We start from the raw sequence: 25,514 nt of genomic DNA, 5'->3' as shown, positions 1-25,514 counted from the left end.
TTCAAGGCAACTTTGATCTGTCACTTAATTAGTTGTAATGTACAGTACATGTTCACAGAGGTCATTGTTGCACCCATCCCTGTTCAACCACAATTAATAAATATCTTTAAATCCTGCCCATTATTTTTTCAAAAATGTAATAATTCTCTGGACCCCCAACCAGTTTTTTTCTTTCTAATCATGTTCTGTTTTACACTAAGCACAGTTTTTGTGCTAAATGAATACAAATTTTTTTTTGTAATTGTATCTTAATTATCTTAAAGGAGAAATAAAACTTAACTAAAGAAGTAGGCTATATATGTTGTACATTATGTTTTGGGCTTCTGTATCAACCCAACAGCCCTTTAGCAGGAAAGATCTGAATCAAATTCAATCGAATTTGACCAATTCGATGGTCGAAGTACCCAAAAAATTATTTCGAAATTCGAATATTTTTTTATTCGAATTTTTCACTCGAGCTTAGTAAATCTGCCCCATAGAGTATAAATCACAATATAAGGCTGATAAGTAATTAATACAGATAATTACTACGTCAGTACAGAAATCAGTGCAACGAGCATCAGAATTTAATAATCAGCCCTGTAGCATCAGCTTATATTAAAGACAAACCTCATTTTCTGCTGGATAATTAGTGACGACCACTAAGCTTAGCAACAGCTGCTCAGAGTCCACTGAGCATGTGAGTGTCGCAGACACTTTCCAAGATGGTGACCCCCTGTGATAAGTTTGAAGTTCTAAATCATTGCAGCTTCCTCTATAGTTACAGCACTGATTGCTAATGCACTAGAACAGCTGAAATTCTGATCTTAAAACCAGACAGTTTTTTTTCTTCCCTGGTAACCTGCATGGCACTGCCGCCACAGGTAAAATTCGTAACTTGCTTCATGCACTTGATATCACTAGTGGCGAGAGCTACTGCTAACACTTGTGATGAAATTCCAGGGTTCTTAGACACTTGCTGGGTCAGTGCAAATCAAACAGAGAGCTGAGAGAAAGCAAACGAAGAGGCAGAACTTGCTGCTAAGTGCTCTTTATTGCACACAACATGTTTCGGGCCCAAAGCCCTTTATCAAGTGTGTGACACTTGATAAAGGGCTTTGGGCCCGAAACATGTTGTGTGCAATAAAGAGCACTTAGCAGCAAGTTCTGCCTCTTCGTTTGCTTTCTCTCAGCTCTCTGTTTGATTTGCATATTTCCTACACCTGGAGCGGGGGTGCTTCGCTGAGATTGAGAGCTTAGCTGCCAGTTCCCCAGTCATCCTGTTAACTTGCTGGGTCAGGTTGGACTGGGCAAGTTGGCAGTTGTTTGAAATGTTCTCCACTTGCAAATCATCTTCTGGACAATGGAATGATTGATGTTCAGTTGTTTTCTGATGTTTTATAAATCCTTCCCAGACTCAGCTTTAGAGAGCTCTTCCAATCTAGAAATGGTAATACCACACTTAAAGGAGAACTAAACCGAGTGCCGAAGATGGCGCCCGTGAGCGCCGCTGCACTCACTCTGCATGTATGGTCAGTAATCCTACACAATTCTGGGGTAACACTTAAAAACAATATACAGCTTACAAATGCAGCCAATTAAAAATGTCAGTCTCTTAGATAATTTCTTGCCGACCCCTTCACAGTCTCTCAACTGTATATAAGTCCAGAATCAAGCGTATATATGTTCCCAGAGGGATATATATAAGAAGAGATCAGCGCCTGTGGCAACAGAAATTAAAAAACAAGCATAGCGTAATACGTTCCAAATATGTAATATCACCCTGTGCATACACTTGGTATTAAGTACGTGTTTTCTCCCCTTTTCCCTTCAAATGACTGTTAATGGGGGGGGGGGGGGTGGTGAGGTAGCAATAGAGGTGATAGGAAGGTGATGGCTTCCCTGCGAAAAAGTAAATATATTCCAGGAGTGAAGCGCCTCCACCTTCTATAGAAATGCCTACTTACAAACCACAGCCGTGGTGTTATGCATGTAACGAAAAGCTCTTTCTGGTCCCTCCTTTGGGTCACAACATTCCTTCCAGGTTCCAGGCCAGAGATAAAACCGGTGATAGTGTAATACCGTTTTTTATTAAAAACAAATTAAAATCAATTAAAAAATTACACTCACATTTACCCTGACGGGTTTTTTGCGCATTCAATCCAATAAAAAGTCCATATGGGGTCGCGAGGGGTAGTTCTGCTTACTCACTCCAGACTCCCTCGTGGTGCCTTGCTTCTGGGCCCTGGTGTCCCCCAAACTTCCTATCACCTCTATTGCTACCTCACCACCCCACCCCCCCCCATTAACAGTCATTTGAAGGGAAAAGGGGAGAAAACACGTACTTAATACCAAGTGTATGCACAGGGTGATATTACATATTTGGAACGTATTACGCTATGCTTGTTTTTTAATTTCTGTTGCCACAGGCGCTGATCTCTTCTTATATATATCCCTCTGGGAACATATATACGCTTGATTCTGGGGTAACACTTAGCAGGGGGGAGGCAGGGAGAGGGGCCAGTGGGGAGTTATAACTCTGGGGGGGTTTAGTTCTCCTTTAACAACAAAGAATTAATCAAACTAAATGTCTCAGGTATAAATAATACTCCAAAATTCTCTCTTTTAGGTATTTTTTACTGGGGTATGCTCAGTGTCGGACTGGGGTGCTAGGGGCCCACCAGAAAACCTTAACCCATGGTCCATAAAACCTTAGACCGTGGGCCCACTTTCCAAACTATTATTCCTCCTCTCCTCACTCAACCTTTTTATATCTACTTTCAATTTTCTTCTATTATTTGTTCTCATAAAGAAATAGGGAATTACATGAAATAGGCCAAATGATTAGAAGCAAGAGGCCCACTGACACCTGGGCCCACCGGGAGTGTATATATATATATATATATATATATATATATATATATATATATATATATATATATATATATATTATATATATATATATATATATATATATATATATATATATATATACAGTATTGCATATAGACAGTGAAAAATGTTGGGTTTTGCTTGGTACCCTTTTTAAAAGTATTGGGAATTTTGTTGGGAAAATGTTATTAAAACTAGGAGATTTTTCATATAAAAATGTATTTATTTTTTTCCAAAAAAGTATTGATTTATGCACAACAAATCCTGTGCCTGGTTTGTTGGATTTCCTGAAAATCACACAATGAAAGCTTAATAAGGTCATGAAAATATTTGTGCTTCGTAAAGCAGTTTGGTGTGTGTGTGTGATACACTGCCAGCTACTGGCAAAGGCTGGAAGTACAGTGCAGTTGTCAGCAAGGAACGTTTATTACAGAATTCTACTTAAAAAAAGGTTGACATTTTTGTTAATAATAATACCCAAATAAAAAGGATTCTTCTGATACCTCCACTGGCTGCCTTATATACCTGCTTATTAGATTAATGCCTCTCTGTAACAAGGTACTGCATAATAGGAGTCCAGTGGTGCTGGGTGCGTTCCAGAAAGAACCATTATATAGAACCATTAGTAGATATTTATCAATCTGTCAAACAGTTTGTCTGTCCCTCTGTTTATCTGTATCCGTGCATTCATCATTTTATCAGTCTGAATTGATCTATTGGTTCATCTCACATGAATCTGTACATATTGATTTATTGATCAGTCTTTTCATCTACAGACCTGTTAGTCTATTTATTGATCTATCATGTAACAATCTATTGGCTTATCAATGTACATTTGTCAATCTGATTATGTGTCTTTATGTCTATCTGTTAGTCTAGAAATATTTCTGTCCATCTAATTCATAATGACTGTATTGAAATATAATTGTGATGTAGTTAAAGTAAAACCAAGGTCACCTTGGTGGCTCCTGTGGGGGTAAGTTCATTGGTGATCGGCTTGGTCAGTCTCATGGACAATTAGGTTATCCCAAAGAAGTTCAGTATCATACTAAGTGGTATGGTGGAAAACATGTATTGTCAGATGTCTAATTGGTTGAGGTAATGAGGATATGTAGGTGAGCAATGTGTTAAAGTACAACTAAAGCCTACCAAAAGAAGTAGCTAGAAATGTTACACATTATATTTTGGACTTCAGTATCACCCGAAGGCAACCACAGCCCTTTAGCAGGGTAGATCTGTGTCTCCAAAGATGCCCAAGTAGCTCCCCATCTTTTTTTCTGCTGATTCACTGCACAGTCCTGGGGGCCCCCTCCTACCCATAAAACTGTAGGCGCCAGCACGCTCGTGCATTCACAAAAGACGTGCAAATGACGCCTCTGCGAAGTATAAGGCAGCAAATGGCGCAGGTCTGGGCCCATAAGGGGCCGGGGCCCATCTGGTTTTTTCCCGGTGTCCCGTCGGCCCTGTCCGATCCTGATCCTGTGATTAGTAATGACTATGTCAGCTCAGAAACCAGTGGAATTAGCATCAGAATTTAAAAATCAGCCTTGTAGAATCAGCTTATATTACAGACATCATCTTATATTACAGACAAGTTCATTTTCTGCTTGTAAATTTGCAATGACCCCTAAGCTTAGCTTGTCAACAGCTGTTCAGAGCCCACTGAGCATGTGATTGTCTTTCCAAGATGGTGACCCCCTGTGATAAGTTTGATGTCCTGGATGGATCATTGCTGCTTTTAATAATTATTGGGAGTGTTGTCCCTTATTCGTCATAGTCTCTATCTAACCAAATGGAAAATATGGTGGAGTATGGGAGAGCCATTGATGCAAGATAGCTTTTCTGACCGCTGTAGCCAGGGCTTTTTCTGGAAATGTAAGCAATGGAGATGTTTTAAATATCCTGAGAATTTGTTTCAGCCCAATCTTGGATTTAGTAAAAATCATAGATATATATTAAAGTTTATATAGCTTTTTTGCTGCTGTGCTGTTGTATCATACAAGGGTGACAAATCACAATGTTAATGTTAAGAGAAACAGAAATTCAGTGCCACTGGAGTACAAGTACCCCTTAAAGTTTTACAGGTTTTGCCCCATATTTGCTGTTGCCCACATTAGAGACACCAATTAAAGGCACCAGCTCAGCCCATGCTGCTGTTCTTTTCCAAAATGCAATGTTCTTCTTACTATAAATACAATGTATGCTTACCAACTACATACCTCAGAGGAAAATGCTCACACACAATGAAATACTATAGAATAAACTGCTCCTTTACCAAAAAAATATATATTTATTTGTGTACAAATAAATAATTTGTAATTAATTATTTGTTTCTAATCATTTATGAATGCAAATACAGACACTATACAGAAAGGTATTTTGCTATTTGCTCTTTTGTGACTTATGGTGAGCACCAATGCAATTGTGCCCTTTTAGCCTGCTGAATGCATTGATTCAAGGGAACCCTTGACCTACCAGTAATTCCTGAGTTTCCCTCGCAGTTCAGTTGACTTGCACCAAGTGAACCAGACATTAATGGTGTTATTAAATCCTCATGCTAGAAATGATTCCATTTGAGCACAGGATGCAGGAAAAACTGTGCTGCAATTTACATCAGGCACTCACCTAGGGTAGCCTAAGGGTGCCAGAAAAATGTATTGTATGCCTGCAGTTATGCTGGAATTTTGAGAGAAAAACACTGCATTGTGGTTAAAAAAAACATGGATTTGCGCAAATAATTTTGAACTGGGTTTGTAAATGAGCATTACTGTCTCGAACATAGAATTAAAACTCCTCTGGTTATATTATTCCCTGCAAAGAGACATAAATTGAATTATGAGGCAAGTTTTCTATTTTATTTTTCATTAATATGTATTTTTCTATTCAGGCCTTCTCCAGTTCATCGTTAAATTCCAAACTAAAAAGCTGACAACCAAAAGTTACAAATCTTAGTTAAATACATCCATGCTTTTTGTGCATGTGTATCTACTGTACCTTCTTCCCTATATATTTATACATATTTATCCACAGCTTAAGCTTTAGAATATAAATCTTCTGTGGTATATAAAAGGCATTGCTGATTAACACAGAAGGAAATGTCTGTGCCAGTGCAGCTAATATTGTGCATGCAGAGACTTATACAGTATAACCTGAGACAACAACACAATCTTATATTTGGGTGAAAATAACTTTCTAGTACTCATCTGTGCTAAATTGTTATCTGAAATCGTACTGGCCTAGTAATATATTGGATACAGTTTTGGTTGATAAGTGCTTCATACGCTGCTTGTGCTTGTGGTTCACCTTCAAACAACTAGTTGGTTTCAGACAGATCACCAGAAATAATGACTTTTTCCAATCACTTTCCATTTTCTATGTGTCACCGTTTTTCTAATATTGAAGTGTAAAGTGTCATTTTTCACCTTCTGAAGCAGCTCTGGGAGGGGGGGTCGCGACCCTGTAAACTATCTAAATGGATACATTTAGTTGATACATTTCTTATTTTTATCCCTGCTGAGCAGTGAGTTTCATTACAGGCAGCTGTTAGAATTGATACAATAGTTACTAATACTCCAGAGATGCTGCTGAGAAATGTATCAACTAAATGTTACAAAATTGTAACAGTTTAGAGTCTGCACCTGAATTACTGAGCTGTCAGACTCAAACACCAGAGAACATTCAACTTTAAACTTAGATTTTGGAAAAATAGTAAAAAATAAATAATGGAAAGTAATTGAAAAAAAGTCTTTATTTCTGGGGAACAATCTAAAAACAATGGAATAGAAAAAAGTGTTTGGAAGATGAACAACCTCTTTTAAGTCTACTAAAAAAATCATGTAAACATTAAATAAACCCAATATGCTGTTTTGCTTCCAATAAGGATTAATTATATCTTACTTTGGATCAAGTACAAGCTACTTTTAATTATTACAGAAAAAAAGGAATTCATTTTTACAATTTTGGATTATTTGATTATAATGGTCTGTGGGAGCCTTTCTGCAATTCAGAGCTTTCTGGAAAACGGGTGTTTCCAGATAACAGATCCCATTCCTGTATGATATAGAGAGATTGATATTCTGAGTCCATTTGCAATTGGTTTTCATTTTTGATTATTTCTGTTTTTTTTAATTATTTAGCCTTTTATGCAACAGCTCTCCAGATTGCTATTTAAAGGGGAACTATCGCGAAAATGAAACTTTAATAGAAGCTTCATCATACTGAAATAAGAAAATTGCTAAATACAATCAATTAAATATTCTGTACTGTGTCTGAAATAATCAAGTTTATGTTCACTATCCCTCTCTCAGCATCTGTTTCTCCTCATTCTCTCTTCATGCAGCAGTTGGATGTCAGATAATTATTAACAGATCCAAAATATCTTATAGGGGGGGGCTCCTTTTGCCTAGAAGATATTATTATTAGAGCTCACTCTATTAAAATCACCAGACATCATGTCTCTCTACATGCAGGATTTGTGCAAAAGGCAGTTATTTTGTTTGTACTGGAATCAGTTATTTGAGTGAGCTCTAATTCATCTGCTAGGACAGGAAGCCTCCTATAAGATATATTGGATCTAACTGTCAATGAATATCTGACACCCAACTGCTGCATGAAGACAGAATGAGGAGAAGCAGATGCTGAGAGAGGGATAGTGAAAATAAACTTGATTTAGCGGTTGACTTGTTTAACCAATATTTATTGAAACTGTATATGAAAATTAGAAACTCATGGGGCCCTATAACTCCTGGGCCCCCCTGCAGCCGCAGGGTCTGCTTCCTCTATTGTTACGCCCCTGCTGACACATGACTCCACTGAAACAATACAGTTGAATACACTGACAAGGTGGAATATCACAATAAACGGTTTCATTTAGAAACCCTTTAAAAGGGTTGCGGTGGATCTTGTAGCCAAGACATTAATAAGGATGGTTAGAAATTTGATGTAAAAGGCATAACTGTATTTCTCCAAACCTAAAAAACACTTCAGCAGACTAATGTATTCCATTTTAAATTAAAGCAGTGCTGACAGCAAAGGGTATACTAGTAAGTGGCCCACTGATAATTACAAGCTAATCAAGCTAATTAGAAGGAGGTCATAATTCTGCATTTATGGTTTTCAAATACACCACTGCATACATTGCCAGAATGATCAGTTGGGCATTTACAGATGAAACACTACAAACATGTATTTTATTTATAATGTTGTGTAGGGTATTTTTTTGTGTAGGAAAAATGGAAAATGTTGTGTTGAGTGAGAGATTCTGATTCACTCCCTTCTGTATCTCCCTGTTGCTGTACTGACAATTACAGCTTATGTCTGCTTAGAGCTACACGGAGTGGAAATCTGCCTGAAAACGCAAATACAGACATTTTTGGTCCAATCTCTGCTCCACTCTGTGTATTTACAGGCAGGCAGAAGCTGTAATTGTCAGTACAGCTACAGGGAGATGGAGCAGATCCGCTTCCCTCAGCCTGCAGAAAATACGCAAGTCCAGAGCAGTGGAGCCCTCTATGTGCGGCAGCCCTTAGTGCTCATTAACTAAGAACTTGCTTCTAGGTCCATGCCCTGCCGGATCTAGATGCCAGATTAAAAATCTAATGGACTGCCTATGGCCAGGGGCGCTGCTGAAATGAGACAAGTTGAGAAACACGCCTCACGCAGCAGCAGCTCCCTAGTTACCAGGGGCAGCAAAAAGCCGCTCCTGATAACTTTGAGGCTAACTTCCAGTCTTTAAACCGGATATTCGACTCTTGTGCAGAGAGCGCTGCCCCCCTGGACCAGCTCCTGCGCAAAAAAGGTAAGCACTGGGGGAGCAAGGAGGGGGCGGCATCGCAAGAGCCACCTCAGCGGCAAGAGGCATCACCCCTGCCTATGGTGAAAAGTAAGGACAGGGCTTAAAGGAAAGGCTAAAACTAAGCAAGCTTTATCAGAAAGGTATATGTAAATATACCAGTAAAGCCTCAAAGTAATGCTGCTCTGAGTCCTCAAAGCACTATTGTGGCTAATCTATTGGCAATAAACTGCTTCAGTAGCTTTCCTTCTCATTTAAACATGCAAAGCACATGCCAATTTGCACTATTACAAAGCACTTTGTAAATGAGGCCCAATGTGTTTGGTTTAGTAAATTAGAATAGTGTTGGAAAAAATCTGATTCAATTAAATGTATTGATTTGTGTAATTTTTTATTTATTAAATTTTTTTAATTAAATGAATTTAAAGAAAAGTATGTGGACTTGTACAGATAGGAATTGGTGACAATGAATAGGAGGTAGAGTATCACCTGGTATCACAAAGCCTGTCTGCAGAGGTGTTGGCGAGGCAGCTGCTGGAAGCAGCATTTTGCTTCTTCTTAAAGGAACTAAAAAATGAAAGTGTTTTATAGTAATTAAAATATAATGAACTCAACGATCTTCAAAGGTGGCATAAATTGCCAATATCTTGGATGGGTAGGATCTGCTCTATTAAAATGAGTCTACTGCCTAAACTTTTATATTTGTTTCGGGCTTTGCCCGTGCCTCCTCCCAAAAAAGATCTAGAAAAACTACAACAGCAGCTGATAGATTTCACTTGGCGCTATAAACGACATAGAATAAATAAAAAAATGTATTATCAGCCCACTACAAGAGGAGGACTGGCCTTTCCTAATTTAGAAAATTATAGGAAAGCGGCTCTATTGGCCCAAATCACTAAATGGCACTCGGATCCCAACAACAACAGATGGGTAGAGCTTGAAAACCAATTGACCACTCCCAATATTGCTGCGGATATATTGTGGCTGGAGCATAAACATAGACCTCGTAACAGTTTAAACAACATGTTTATTAAATACTCAGTGAATGCATGGGATAAAGTAAATTCAGCTTTATCTATCCGCAAACTCCCCTCTCTTCTAACCCCACTGTTTCATAATCCTGCTTTCCAGCCGGGGATGAACTCATTCGCTTTCACTTGGTGGATTACTAATGGTATTACCAGAGTCGGTGATATGTTCCATAATTCTAAACTATTAACATGGGATACATTACGGTTAAACCGCCAAATTCCGCTAAAGGAACACTATAGATTTCAACAGATCCTTCATTTCGTGTCTGGACTGATGGGACAGACCTACCCTGATGTCTCCACATTTGAGTATTTGTGCAACAACTCTTTACGCAAACACAAAATCAGTATGTTGTACTCTAGTCTAGCGGAGGCCGAATGTCCCCAGAGGAAAACGGCACGTATGCTGAAATGGGAGCAAAGATTAGGTGAACCTCTAGAGGTGGAGGACTGGGAGCGTATCCACAGTACAATGGCAAAAGCATCAATTAATACTTATGTTAAGGAAAATGCATATAAGGTGTATCACGACTGGTATTATACACCCAAGAAGTTACACAAATGGTTTCATTCTTCTGATTTGTGCTCTAGGGGATGTGGGGAGATAGCAGATGAAATGCACATGTGGTGGTCATGTCCCTTGATACAGAGATTGTGGGTGGAAGTGTTTAAGACCATAAATGAAACTCTGGCAACATCATTACCACCTGACCCATGGTTAGCTTTATTACTACGCAAACCTGAACAATTGACATCCAACGAACATAAACTATGTGTCCAATTGTGCCTGACCACGAGAGGTTTGATAGCTAAGAGATGGAAGGGCCCCCCTCCAACGATGCAGGAAATCAGAAATAGGCTTTGGTGGACTATTGAAATGGAGAAGCTTACTGCTTTATTGAATAATCGGCTAAGTAACTTTGAGGATGTGTGGAATATTTGGCTCTATAGAGAAGGATTATTGCAAGGTAGAACGTAATTTCTCAACCACCGAAAGGTTACTCAATCCCTCCCCCCCACCCCTTCTCCCCTCTTTTTCCCCTTTTAAACAATACAGAAAAAATGGTTAACACACAAAAAAAGGTTTATACACGTGATACAATGAGATTGACGAGATTGTATTTCAGTAAAGACTTTTATTATTGTATGTATGAGAAAAATGCCATATTACAGTCTGTCAAACTTTTGTGTTAACTTCAATAAACAGAAAGTTGAAAAAAAAAAAAAAATATAATGAACTGTTGTCATGCACTGTGTTTGCTTTAGGAACTGTACTTCAGTTTATATAAACAAGCTGCTAGGTTGCTGTGGGGGCAGCCATTTGAAGCTGAAAAAAGGAGAAAATGCACAGGATACACAGCAGATTACAGATAAGATCTGTAGTATAAAATTGGCATTCTGCAGTGCTTATCTATTATGTACTATGTATCCTGTGTTTGAATGGCTAGCCCCATGGCTACACAGCAGCTTCTTTATATAAACTGTTTATGAAGCAAACACCCCAGTTTTACTAGTCCATGGAAACACTACATAATTTATTACTTAAAAACAATTTTAATTGTTTGATGTTACTGTTCGTTTAAGCTACAAATGTTAATATATTCAGAACCCACACTGCATAGCACCCAAACCATTAAAGACTGTATTGTCTTAAATGACTACACTGTCACACGATGACTTGTTAACTCAAGAAAAGAGATTAAAAAACAAATCTGCAATTTATACATTATATCGTAAATATGGCTCTGAGCTAATAGGCTGTATCTGTGCTATAAAACCAGCACTTCTGGATACATAGTTGGCCACAGGGACATAAAGATGTCTTTGCCCATAATGCCTTAAGTGAGAATTAAAATCTAATTTTTGATATGAGTGCAGTGCTATATGTGTGTAGCACGAGGCTTATAAATACCTTCTGTTTTCAGAAGGCTTTACACTGCATGTCTTTTTGGCTCCTTTAGCCTGTCTCACCATAACCAGGTTGGTATCTCTACTACAATATATTGCAAACTATGATCTCCCCAGGCTGCAAAATTGTAGAGCAATAATAGCCAATAAAAGAGACCACTGATCATGCAGGATTCTCTGCTATACAGACAACTAAAGTCCAGTGGCTGAAAGAAAGTCGAAATATTATAACGTTAGTTGTCTTATGCAGCTAAAAAAAAAGTCTATATTAGTCTATATAATTATTTAAAATGAATACGAAATAAATTTTTAGCACTAAGTCATTTAACATTACAAAATGATATGATACAGTAGAATAGTATCCTTTTAAAAGAGGGCAAATGGAATGGATAGTGTTGTGCATATATCAATGTAAACATGTTGATAGACAACTGTAAATAGACCAAACTTTGTAGAGAGTGTAAGTAATGGGATATTCTGCAGATTATTACCACTGAGCTTTGTGATGCTTTTAAAACATTGAAGTTCTCTATACATTATATGCTCCACCTAATTTCCCCCATCACTATGCATAAATTATGAATAGGGATCCCCCTTCACAGTACATTATAGTGACCTTATGGGTGTTGGGAAAACAGTAGACCAGTTTTTGACCAGTATCAATGATTTCTCCTTCCATTTGGCCCAAAAGATGTTCATCTAACCTCAGAAACAATGAGATAGAAATCATTTCAGCCAATACGCAAGTTCTTGCTTTCATAAGCATTTTCAAGGCATACTCCGGAGCCGCACACAAATGGAACTGGTAATGGGCTTCTATTGCAGAGCAGCACTAGCTGCTTAAAGTGATACTGACACAAAAAAACTACTTTTATATGAATGTACATTAAAAGTTACCTATAGGTCACGTTGATCATTTTTTGCTGAGAGGATTGTTTTTGTAAGTAATTATTACTTGAACTTGACTGTTTTGCCAACCTGACTGTCCCATCTCAGCCTGTCAGTTAGAGATTCTAATGCTAACGGGCTCCTGCTGAACAAATATGGCAGCCCCCTCATATAGGAACATGGTCCATCAGACAGGTAATGTAAAAGCATTGGGCAAATACTTTATGAAAAAGTTATAAGGCAATATTATGATAGATGTATAGTTGAATTTCTGGTGTCCGTATCTCTTTAAAGTTATCAGTGTGCCTTCTCATAGCAGAACACACCATTTATTTACAATATGGTGCACAGGAAAAACATTTTTGTCCATAAAAAAAAATTGAAACCCTCTTGTGAATTGTAGGGATATTAGACAACAACTCTGAGTTTTATGACCTGAATAAAAAGCACTTGGCCTTTGTGCTTAAAGGAACAGTAACGCCAAAAAATTAAAGTGTTTTAAACGAATGAAAATATCATGTAGTATTGTCCTGCACTGGTGAAACTGATCTGTTTGCTTCAGAAACACTACTATAATTCATATTAACAAGCTACTCTGTAGTAATGAAATTGAAAAAAGGCTATAAAGCCCAGGTTATATAGTGGATAACAGATAACACCATTATGTTCTACAGAGATTATCTGCTATCTGCTGTGTAATCTGAGCCTTTTCTCCTTTGAACGGCTGCCCCATGGCTACACAGCAGCTTATTTATATAAACAATAGTAGTGTTTCTGAAGCAAACACAGCAGTTTTACCAGTGATGGGCAACGCTACATTATATTTTTATTATTTTAAAACACTTTCATTTTTTTATGTTGCTGTTCCTTTAATAGGGTCATGGATAGGGCTGCCACCTTACCGGTATTTTACTGACCTGGCCGGTAAAAAATAATGTTTGATGCCAATGAAAAAAAAAGAAAAAAAAATATAGGAAGGCCGGTATTTTTTTACAGAAAAGGTGGCAACCCTAGTCATGGAAGGTCTTTTACATTATTCCCTGCAATATGCTCCTATAATTAGGACCCCCTCAGGGCCCCCTGGCAGCTCGCGCCCTGACGATTTCCGGGTAGACACTTGCGTACAGAGGGGGGGGCCCGGCTGCACGTTCCGCACCAGGGCCCGCCCGCCTCTAGTTACGTTACTGAATCAGCACATTGTAAAAACTAAATAAGCTTGGAAAGCTTTATGTATTTACAAGTGACACTCCAACCCATAAAAGGATTTATTCCATCACCGAGTGACCTGTTAGTAAAGGGCTAACAAGCCTCGTCCAGTATTAGTGGACTGGACATACCCTTTTTAGCAGCAAAATTCCCATTCATGTGCATTTTGCTAGCCATGTGTCTGGTCACACAAGTTTTGGAAATAAATGAAAAACCCAGAGGAGAAAAGGGGGTTGAAAGGTTGCAGTAAAGTCCTATTGGTCTGTAAAGCATTGAAATTCCATTTAGTACTACTGTATATTAGTTTTATAAAAGTGTTGGGTTTGTTTTTGGCACACGATTTTAGTTCTCAAATTATGGGAAAGGTGCACTTATTGTCTCGGTTTTTGGCACAAATATGTTTTTCTCATTGCCCTTTTGTATCATATACACTTTTCCCGTAATACAAAAAAAGTATTAGAGGCGTGACACTGATGAACGATATCCAAACCTGAATATACATTGCTAAATGTCCTCAATAATATTTCCAGTGCCCTTAAGGTATCTCTAGAAGAACATGTTAATGTAGCCAGTACTGACAAAGTATCACATTGCTGTTTGGTAACTGTTTCCTCCTCCTACATAATCATATCTGTCCATCCATTACCTGCTTGTGTTTTTAGGACTTATTTCTCCTGAACTTATTAAAAAAAACACCCAGGCTGTTAAATTAATTTGTCCGTGTTGTACAATGGCAGTACAGATGGACTCATTAGCATGCACACAACAAATAATTATAGATGAATTTTTGCCGGGCTGCCTAATGGGTTTGCTGGGTTAATTATGTCAATGTATAATTACACCAGCCATGGGAGACATAATGACACACCCTGCTGAGCAGACACCAGCTAATGACGGTGTAATGCTGACAGAGAGAAGACATACTGTTCTGCATGCACCTGCTTACCTCTGCACAAACCGCTTCTGTCCGTGTTTCGGCTTTTGCTTAAATAAACAGACATTACTCAAAATTGGTGTATACAAATACAGCAGTTTAAAAATCAGAATGGTGCCAGATGGATGAGAGAGGTACAGACAATGTTTATCTCCCTGTGTGTCTGTTTATTACTTACCCTATAAAAGGCACAGAGAGGAGTATCTGGTTGAAGGACGCTCGCTATTAGATGGATAACATAATAGTGATACCCTTGGTTGTGGTGTAAAATATGGCATGTTACACCGCATGGTCTTCATTATTTATTTTATTATAGTTTCCTTCTTGTTCTTTTTCTGACTCTTTCTAGCTTTCAAATGGGGATCACTGGCCACATCTAAAAACAACTAAATGTGTAAGACTACAAAGTTATTGTTATTGCTACCTTTAATTACTCATCTTTCTATTCAAACTCTTTAACATTCATATATTAAATCAATACATGGCTGTTAGGGTAATTTGGGCCCTAGCAACCGGATTGACTGTTTGAAATTGCAAACAGGAGAATGGCTGAATAAAAAGCTAAATAACAAAAAAAAAACACAAATAATAAAAAATTAAAACCAATTGCAAATTGTCTCAGAATATCACTCTCTACATCATACTAAAATTTAACTCAAAGGTGAACAACCCCTATATATAGTTGCTCTCTACAGATGTGAAACCTACTTTATATTTCTGGTCTGGGCTGTTGTTGGTGCTCAGCGGCTTGGAAAGTTAGGGATAAAATATTAGCTATAAAGGCTAAAATATCAGGCTCAGCAGAAAATTGCCTTTTTATCTTCCTTAGAATTTTGTTAAGGTGTATAACTACTAATAAATTCTGCATTGCATTATAAGAATTGAGGTTTCATTTCTGCAATCCTCTTTTTTTTCTCTTGCTTAAAGCCTCCCTGTCTTTCTGTAGAGACATCATTTTTATTGTCCTAAACCTCAAGGCCATTGTTAAATGGAACTGCTTTTAGCCGGATACTCTTCTGGATGACAAGAAAATACTTTACCATTAATAGTTATACACAAGCAACTATTCTTACTGTAACACTACTGTCTAGCTATCGAGCTGGCCTGTCTACTATTTTATCCAAATTGCGCAAGTTGAAGATGGGGAGAATCGATTTCTACGGGTTTCCACTGAATTTAAGAAAAACACGACCAGAGGTTTATGATCTTTCTTAAATATCACATAAGTAACTTTTGCAATATTTCAATATTAATGCTCTGCAGAGGATAATGGACCAGAAAGCTTTTTAAGCCTGTGTAGGGCAGGAGACAACCTTAGGCATGTTTATCTAGTAGGGCAAACAAAAGATCACGTTGATGGATATTACTGTCTAAAGCGAGAACCTTGTTTTTTTACAGAAGGATCATTGTACAGTAATGTACTGGGAGAATTATTTTTTTGTAGCTTTTTTTGACAGTGTGCTACCACTTTGCACAAGCTTTGTTGCTTGCTTCTAAGGCCCTTTAATAAATGGGCAAAGGGGGCATTTGCCAGGGGGCCATCAGTGTGTAGTCTCTCTACTAGCTATTTTATTAACAATAACATCCACCAAAAATGTTTTTTATTTTGGGAAACAAAATAGAAGGAAAATCTCAAAAACAAGTATTTTAGTCTCAAAAACAAGTATTTTAGTCCTGCACCCCCCCCCCTTCTTTTCTTCATTCAGCAACACAATTATACCACACATTTATTTTATTTTTTTATTAACAATTTTTCAGTGCAATTGTCACAAACTGAGAAAGGGTCATTCCAGCATTTTATACATATAACCACATTATAGTAGTACAAAGCTATCCATTGCAATCATGCTGTTATTTATACAAATCCTAAAATCGAAAGTAACTAAATAATTAAAGGAATACAGAAAAATTACAAAACTATATAAGAAAACCCCAAACTAGGTGAAATAAAGAAAAAGAAAAAAGAAGATATTCCTCCCATGATACTGTCCGTTTCTGTAAAACATTTGGACAGTATGTTTAAGTTGACAATAGACTTGCCATATGTCACAAAATTGTTTATATGTCCCTAAGGATTGTGCTGTTAATTTCTCATATAGGTATACCCTCACCACCCTTTCCTTAACTTTGTTGAATTGTAAGAAGTTGTGTGGTGTTTATACAAATGACCTGTAGATGTCACTGTGCTCAGACATAATGTGCATACTTCCTGGACAGCTTAAAAAGTGAAAGTGAAAGTTACTGTTGTGTAATGGCTGTCTGACTCTGCTAATAAAGCACTGTTATATTCTACTCATGCTCGGCTACCCAAAACATAACAAGTTGGTCTTCCAAGCTGCTGCAATTGTTTGTTTTGCTGCATTGAATATAAATGTAATTAAACGTAACTCATATTTGTTGATACCCTCTATTGGTTTGTGTAATACAGCTTCCCATGGATTCTTGTATGTATGCACACCCCCAGTATGCTGTCTAACATAGCATATACTCTGCACCAAAGGCGCCTGACCTTGGGGCAACTCCACCAAACATGAGTCATTGTGCCTGCTTTGACTTTGCTTAAACAAATAAATAGTCTTGTATTTATCAACTTTAAATTGGATGCCCAAACCCCCAGTGATTCTTGATCCTCCATCAAAGAGAATTCAATTTTTGGCTACAATATACAAAACTGTCTTACACTTGTCTCAACCACAAAGACATTTTTAGTGTTCGTCTTGCTTCACAAGCTCAAAACAGCCCCATTAAATATTTAGCCTGTCTGCAGTGATAAAGCTGGCAGCCTGTAGATATATAGAGCCCTTCTCCTTTGCCATCTACTGCCCTGTTACTAAACACAAATATCCACAATAATGTTCTTAAAAGAACATGTGCTGTTTGTGTGCTAGACATGGAGTTGGGATCCAAGAGTGAGTGATTGGTTACATGCAGTCATGCTCTTTACAGGTATGGTATCCTTATTCAGAAACCTGTTATCCATAAAGCTCCGAATTATAGAAACGTAATGGTAAAACTCCATTTTATACAAATAATGCAAATTTTAAAACTCGATTTCCTTTTTCTCTGTGTTTTTAAAACAATATATTGTTCTTGATCCAAACTAATCTATAATTCATCCTTATTGGAGGCAAAATCTGTTGGGTTTATTTAACATTTAAATGATTTTGTAGTAGACTTAAGGTATGAAGATCCATTACCCCAGGTGCCCAAAATTCTGCATAATAGTCCCATACTTGTATTATGGTACCACTAAATTCACTTAATCTTTTTGATATGCTCATGTAATGCTGTCTCATTATAGATCCATGTAGAGGTGATGTGCAAGTACGCCTGATGTTATATTTGTTCTAATGGTTATGTGGCTTCTTATTAATCCCCATTGGGCAAATCAAGGGAAATGGGGATTTGACCTACCCTTTCTAAAATACATTGAATGAGGCCTATTACCTCTTAGCTCATAATACTGAAATTTAGGAATTGTCTTTAACTTTTGAACTAGAGGAAGTTCTGATCCATTACATGTTTGTTTGAAGTGATCCATTACATGTTTGTGTTGGGTTTCCTACAATAAGAGCAATGAAAGACCTCCTAGACCTCTGTGCTGTTGAGCATATACATTTGACGACTTTGCACAGAGCAGTAAACAACTGATCAGATTTTAAGTATTGTATTATACTTCATTGTCATGACTTCCAATCTACTCCTAAAGGCTTGAATTCACAAATGTATTAAATTGATATGGATTACATTCCAATTTCAGAATAGCTTTAGAAGTTTAAGGACTGTATAATATAGATAGTATTTATATATATATATATATATATATATATATATATATATATATATATATATATATATATATATATATATATATATATATCTATTGCAATGTGTACAACCTGTATGCCTTCTGCCTGGATTACTGACCTACTTTCCTCTTCACAAAAATTGATTTCATATGAGCGGGAGTTCCGGTGCCCAGTCGCCAATCTCTGCCCAACAGGAGAAGATTTTTATGACCACCGTGCCATCTGATCTCCATTTAAATGTAATTAGGACTAAGTGTATGCATATTGATATCATGTTGGGATTGCTATAGATCGTTGCTGTAGGGGAGGGCTGCCTAGAATAGCTGATTAAAAAAGCGTACAATAAATCATTTCCTCTGATAAAAGCAGGGGGTCAGCAGGCCCAGGAGCTCCTGTAATTCAGTCATATTCCTTTGCTTTAGCTGCGGCTTATTTTCTTCATCTTTTGAAAGTGTAACCTTGTTATATCAGAGCAAAAGTAATCTCCGTGCAGTATAGGTGGTTTGTGATACGGACGTGGGGTCAGGCACTGTCTGGCGATGATGAACTGCTACAGAAAGCATTACAGATGTATGTGCATGAGGCTCCAGCAGTGCGAGAAGGTGATTCGGAGGCAATTTGTTTAGAACACTACAATTTGTCCTGAAGGGCAGTCCTTTCATCTACATCCTTTATCTTTTGTCATCAAACAGTGTAGGGTAAATGTGTGGCTCACACAATATTGTTCATAAAGGTGCTAAAGACATTTAGCCATACATATCCTCTTGGTAATATTGTTAATAATTCCAGCATTTTTATGGTGAGTGGGGCTGGCCTTTGGGGTATTCAACCTTTGCTTTCCTCGACTGCTTTGTGCTTTCTACCTTTTACTCAGTTGTGACCATAAGAAAATATAAGGGTGCTCTACAAAGGCAAGTGTTATATAATGGAAGACACTGTACTTTATATAGGTTGTATGAAATATGTGTGTGTGTGTATGTATATATATATATATATATATATATATATATATATATATATATATACTGTATATACACATACATACACGAGAGCCTTAAATATTCTGTAAATTATATCCTTATAAGCGGGGCTTAGTGATGTCATCAGTTATAATCAAAGCTTAGTTATGTAATCACATGACTCACTGAAACTTGTGTATTATAATAAAGTACCCCCTGTTGAAAAATATAAGGCTATTATAAGTCATCTCAGGGGTATAAATATAATCTGCAGATTTGCAAGACATATAAATATCGCATGTCAAAATCATAAACACTTCTATCTGGCCAAAACATATCTATAAATGGTTGCCCTTTTTATTGGCCACCACTAGGATCACATGATTGTAGCTGGGAATGATAGGAGCTACAACATGGAGCTGACTTCTGTATTTTTCTGTTTGCTTTCTTTACCCACTTTAATTTTTGTATTTGTTTATATTGAAATTAATAGCGTAAGCAAGGAAAAACCTGGGAGGCAGAAGGTATCTGCTCAAGTGATTTTATTGGTCTTTAACACTACATGTTTCGAGACTCCTGGCTCTTTGTCACACTTGACTTGCTTACGCTATAAGATTGTTCCAGTTTTAACCGTACCTTGGTGGAGGTACACAACAAGATAGAAACCGACTACTGCACACACCAGCGTCAAGGTCAACAGTTACCTGTGTTTATAGTTTATATTGAAATGAATGACTGAACTTTTAGGTGTGGTCTATACTCTATCTTTAACTTGTCCTGTTAGGGCATATGTAAACCTGTGATATCTGGTAATGATTTGTAGTGCTGACCAGTTGTTGTCATACTAAACTAATGTCGATGACATTAGCATCCATTTTTTTAATTAATGTTTTATTGCTCCTCTAAACTGGGCCGTCCAACTGGCAGCCCGCAGCCCCCCCTTGTATGACCCTCCACATGAAAGTCTGCCTGCTGTGTCTGCTTACCATGTGTAAGCTTTAATAGGTATCACTAGAGAGATTAACTGGTCTTCATTGTTTAAACCTCAATTTCAGACTGTAATCCCCTGAATTGTTCGCACATGTGATTTTCACAATTGTGACATCTCTATTGTTCACATCCTAAAGCCTGTACTGTTCCACCTGAGACCCAGATTGAAACTGCCCCTATTGTTCACCTGTTCACACTTTATTAAAAATGGGGCACCAGCAATGTGTCACTGTATGTAGTAAATCTTAGAGTGGTCCTGATGGGTTTCCCTGTCTCCTGCTCTGTTCTGCCCTATGCTCCCTGTGTGTGCCATACTCTGCCTGCCCTATGCTCCCTGTGTGTGCCATGCTCTGCCTGCCCCATGCTCCCTGGGGGTGCCATATTCTCCCTGCCCTATTCTCCTTGGGCGTGCCAAACTCTGCCTGCCATATTGTGCCATACTCTGCTAGTGTGTGCCATGCTCTGCCTTCCCTATGCTCCCTGTGTGTGCCATGCTCTGCCTTTCCTTTACTCCCTGTGTGTGCCCTGCTCTGCCTGTGAAACGTAAGCCTGGTATTTGTTCTGGGGGTTTGTTAGCATTTGAAAATTATTGTTAGGGGCTCCCAAGGTGTTTAATCATGTGCTGGGGGGGTACTGTGTTATCCACAGAGGAGGAGGAGGAGGCATATGGATTTAAGAGTATGTCTTAATATGACTTGACTTTTTTACAGAAACAATTTATAAAAAAAACAATCTCAAAACACGCACTCAGTAAATAATATCTTAATTCGCAAAATTTTATTGTAATGAACTCCTAAATTAATAAAAAAAATCAAAAATCCATTAAAACTCATAAATTTGTAAAATTTGAATATAACTAAATTCATGTGCAAAACCAATCAATTAAAATTGCAAAAATTAATCAAATAAACTTAATCAATTAGTTCAATTCATCATATTGTCCATTAAATTATTAAGTCCAATCTGTTAAAATTCCACTGCATAGAAATTGTATAAACAGCTAGGATCTCTGATATCAGTATTAGCAGCCTAATTTCCCAGAAGTGCAGATCCTTCTACTGTGCTGGAAGTAGCCTTATGCTACTGATTATTCTGATAGTGATGCAAAATCAAGTAATTTGTTCATTGTCATAAAAATAAAATATTAATTACTTATTTATAAATGATTAATTAATATTAATAAAAATGTATACTCCTGCAGAGTATGGCTTAGTGAGTTTTAGTTGTTGCAGAGATGGAGTGTTTTTGTGCTGTCATGTTTATCCTTTTGTGATATTGCAGATCCTGCTCCTCTGCTGGAAGCAACTCGTGGCTTAGAGGATCGGTTGCAACAACTTCAGCGCATCGATCCTGAGAATAAAGCTGTTAAAGAAATCAGTCGCCACTGGAAAAAGTATTCTGACTTCCTCTCTGCTGCTAAAGGTAATGCAGGAAAAGGTATTCCCTAAACTGTTACCAATGAAATGCAAGTTTTGTAATAAAAGGAGCAATGTTTTGTCTAACTACCCAGAGCAACCAATCAGCAGGTTCCATTTACTGGGAACCTCTATGAAAGTAAACATCTGATTGGTTGTAGTGGGTTCAGGGGCGATCCTGGCCCCTCCGCTGCCTGAGGCAGCAGCAGTTGCTGCTGCCCCCCCCTCCCCCGGAAATTCGCTCTTAAAGTACCAGGAGCAGCATTTTTGCTGCCCCTGGTACCTAGTGGGGCGCTGCCGCCTGAGGCGACAGCCTCAACTCGCCTCATTGGCGAAGCACCCCTGAGTGGGTTACTAGACCACAAATGTCCTACTGGCCCTTATTTTCAAGGGTAGCTGGAGAATGCTGGCTTGAGAACAGGAGAAGTCAATAGGAGAAGGATGAATGCAGATGAGAAGCACAAACCATGATTAGAGAGCAGGTTCTGAATTTTGGTCAAGCAGGGACAGCAGGATTGGGAATGAAGTATGCCTGGCATGGTGGGTCAGGACAAAATTATTGCTGAATTGGGTATACTGTGGCTGAGCTGGGGAAAGGTGAGCGCACACTTGTGGATGAGTTGAGGTAGTAAGCTAGAGAGCAGTCCTGTGGCTTAAAGAAACAGTAACATCAAAAAAATTAAAAGTGTTTTAAAGTAATGAAAATATCATGGACCATTACCCTGTGATGGTAAAACTGATGTGTTTGCTTCAGAAACACTAATATAGTTCATATAAACAATCTGCTGTGTAGCAATGGCAGAAACAGGGCTAAATGGCACAGGTTAAATAGTGGATAACAGATAACACCATTATGTTCTACAGAGCTTATCTGCTACATAACCCAAGTCTTTTCTCATTCGAATGGCTGCCCCCATGGCTACACAGCAGCTTGCTTATTTAAACTGTAGTAGAGTTTCTGAAGCAAACACACCGTTCTATCAGTGCAGGGCAACACTGCATTCTATTTTTATTACTTTAACACTTTCATTTTTTGATGTTACTTTCCCTTTAAATATACAGGGAGAGGGTGAGTAAGATTGGGGGTAAACAAGGATAGGGAGAGAGACAGATTATGGCTGTAAAAGAGAAAGTTTGTTGTTTAGTTAGCAGAAATAGAAAGAGCAGGTTTGTGGCTGAGACATGACAAGGAGGGTGTTTATAGCTAGGTATGTCCAGACACTTACCTCCAGATACAATGCCTCCCTGATGGGACTCAATATATAACCTGGCTTGAATAGCTTGCATGGAACATTAGTTCCTTGTGGTGAATAGTGTGTGCAATGTGTATCTCCGCTAGCTGTGTTCTGGGCCGCTATTAACACCTGTTAACATGTGTGCATGTCAGACATGTCAATTATATTAATGTATAATGTTATCCTGACTTTGTAACTTTGCCTGAGAAGGCTACACTGCTTATCTAATGTACTGCCTTTTGTAAAATATAAGGATATTAGAAATGACACATTAGTTCAAGAGGACAAGCGCATTTATACAGGGCATAGAACTCCTATTTTATATAATACAAAAGAGCCATGAATATCCTGAAAATGATATCCATATAAACTATTCTTATTGATGCTATATGTCACTTATAATTGCCGCTCAGTGATGTAATTTGTGTCACATGACTCACCAAAACTTTTATTATTATTATACTATATAATTATAATTTTATTATAATAAATAATGTACCCCCTGTTGTTAAATATAAGGATATTTGAAGATGCATGACCTGTAGAAAAGCACTTGGTCTTCACCCTTGTGCCTTTATATGATCATGGACCTCCTCCTTCACTTATAATATCTTGATTTCTTATATTTTACAATAAGGGATACATAATTCACTATATTTGTAACAGGTGTATTTATAGTGCATGTTCATTGTAGTACAACTACCATGCTCCTCAATCTATACTGAATTAATACAGAGAAATGTTCTTTTTGTTGCACACGAGTGCAGTAAAAATCTCCATAAGAAAGTTCATCAACATAGGGGTCAGTGACTCTCTAAGGTACAATGATGTTAAATATAAAGAAGGAGCTACCATTACACTTGTGTTATATACGTATAATAAAAAGAGAAGTTTATGGCAGGATTGCCTTTGAAACCTTCTTGCAGAGGCCCTGGTGCACACACAGCCATATTATCAATCATTACAGCCTCTTCTGTTGATAATATAGTTTGCTTAGTATTTTATTGCCAGGGACATTGCTGATATCACTTTTCTTCTATGGCCTGTGTAAGTGATGATGGCAGCACAGTCCAGCTAATCAAGAGGCAGAACTTCTATAGGAGATCAGCAGAAAATTGATATCTCATAAGCAAAGGGTTTTTTTTAAGGGTTTTCTTTTTTAATTCTCATTTTGCAACTCTTCCCTTCTACAAGAAAAGTGACTGTGGTTGTATTTATTAATGCTGCGTTTTACTAAAGTTGAAAAATGCCTGCAACATTAAAGTCAGTGTTATTGTTCTGTCAGTAGTCTGCTGTTTATCAGTCACTCTACACTCTTATTCAGTATGATGCTGCTTTATGTTGGGGTGCTGCTTAGTGACCCAGCCCTGATGATGTCAAATTTGACCCCCAACCTTCAAGTGAAATGCACAGATTCTAATTCTCTCCCTGCAGCTCATGTCTGTTTTACTTAGTATCATCACTACTGGATAAATGACATCGGCTTAACCTCAAAGTATTGTACAATGAAATAAAGCACACTCCAGCCATTATTCTATCTCAAATTTGCAGCCAACAATCTATAACAGTGTTTGGCATATTGTACTATAGTCAAAAGCAAATGGGATTGGGATGTATCTATATTTGTCAGTTTTACCTGATATATTGCTACGTATATATGCAACACTGTACATGTATACATTACATTAACAGTACAGACTGGGGGAACAAAGCTTGCTTTAAATAAATATAAATATTTTAAAAGAAGGAAAGGGTTAAAGGATAAGTAAACCTTTAAGTGAATGTAAAACAGACGAGAGGACTATTCTAAGCACTTCTGCAGTGTACATTCATTATTTATTTCTTTTAAATTCCAAGATATTAAGAGATACAAGTATTGTTAACATGAATGAATTTTGTTACAACAGCACCACCTGCTGGTCATTTTCCCACCAGTCTGACCAGGGGCTGATTTGCGGCAAGGGTGCCCAGAGGCCAGTGTCCTCCGGTGCCCCCTCTCTCCCTCTCCCTGCATACTTTCTGACTGGAATGATAAGCGTCTAGCGCTTAGTGCTCCAGAATTGCGCATAATTACCCAGTGGCTGGGCAGCATAATGCCCCTTAATGTATGTCGCCCTAGGCCCGAGCTTTTGCAGCCTCGCCACAAATCCGGGCCTGAGTCTGACCACCAAGTAGTCAAGAAAGTTGTCAGAAGAAGGCTGCTCTGATGTTCTTCTGCTTAGGAAAACAAATTAGAAACCTCAGATTACCTTTCTCACATCTTTCCTAAGCAGAAGCAGAGCAACCTCTTTCTTTCTTCAACTTCCTTTGACTACTTGGTGGTAGATTGAAGTGCTTAGAACAGCCCCAGCATCAATTTTACATTCACTTATTTTAATGGTTTGATTATCCTTCAATCACTGAGGGGGGGTGCCAATTTGTTAGGAACAGTTATTATAATTATTAACCTCAGACCCTGGGCCAGGGCTCCTCTTTGA

General features: G+C 37.9%; 1 protein-coding gene across 1 annotated transcript in view; it reads left to right on the top strand.

Moving 5' to 3' along the window:
- cux2.S (cut like homeobox 2 S homeolog) overlaps positions 1-25,514 on the top strand; it is a 224,333-nt gene that overhangs the window by 135,833 nt on the left and 62,986 nt on the right. The window contains exon 5 of the mRNA XM_018244218.2: positions 21,669-21,809. Coding sequence (XP_018099707.1) covers positions 21,669-21,809 — 141 coding nt within the window. The remainder of the gene's footprint in view (positions 1-21,668; positions 21,810-25,514) is intronic.

Source organism: Xenopus laevis, chromosome 1S, assembly GCF_017654675.1.
Source record: "Xenopus laevis strain J_2021 chromosome 1S, Xenopus_laevis_v10.1, whole genome shotgun sequence".
Lineage (NCBI taxonomy): Eukaryota > Metazoa > Chordata > Amphibia > Anura > Pipidae > Xenopus > Xenopus laevis.
Note: the sequence above shows the minus strand (reverse complement) of the source record. Positions and strands in the feature narration are given on the sequence as shown.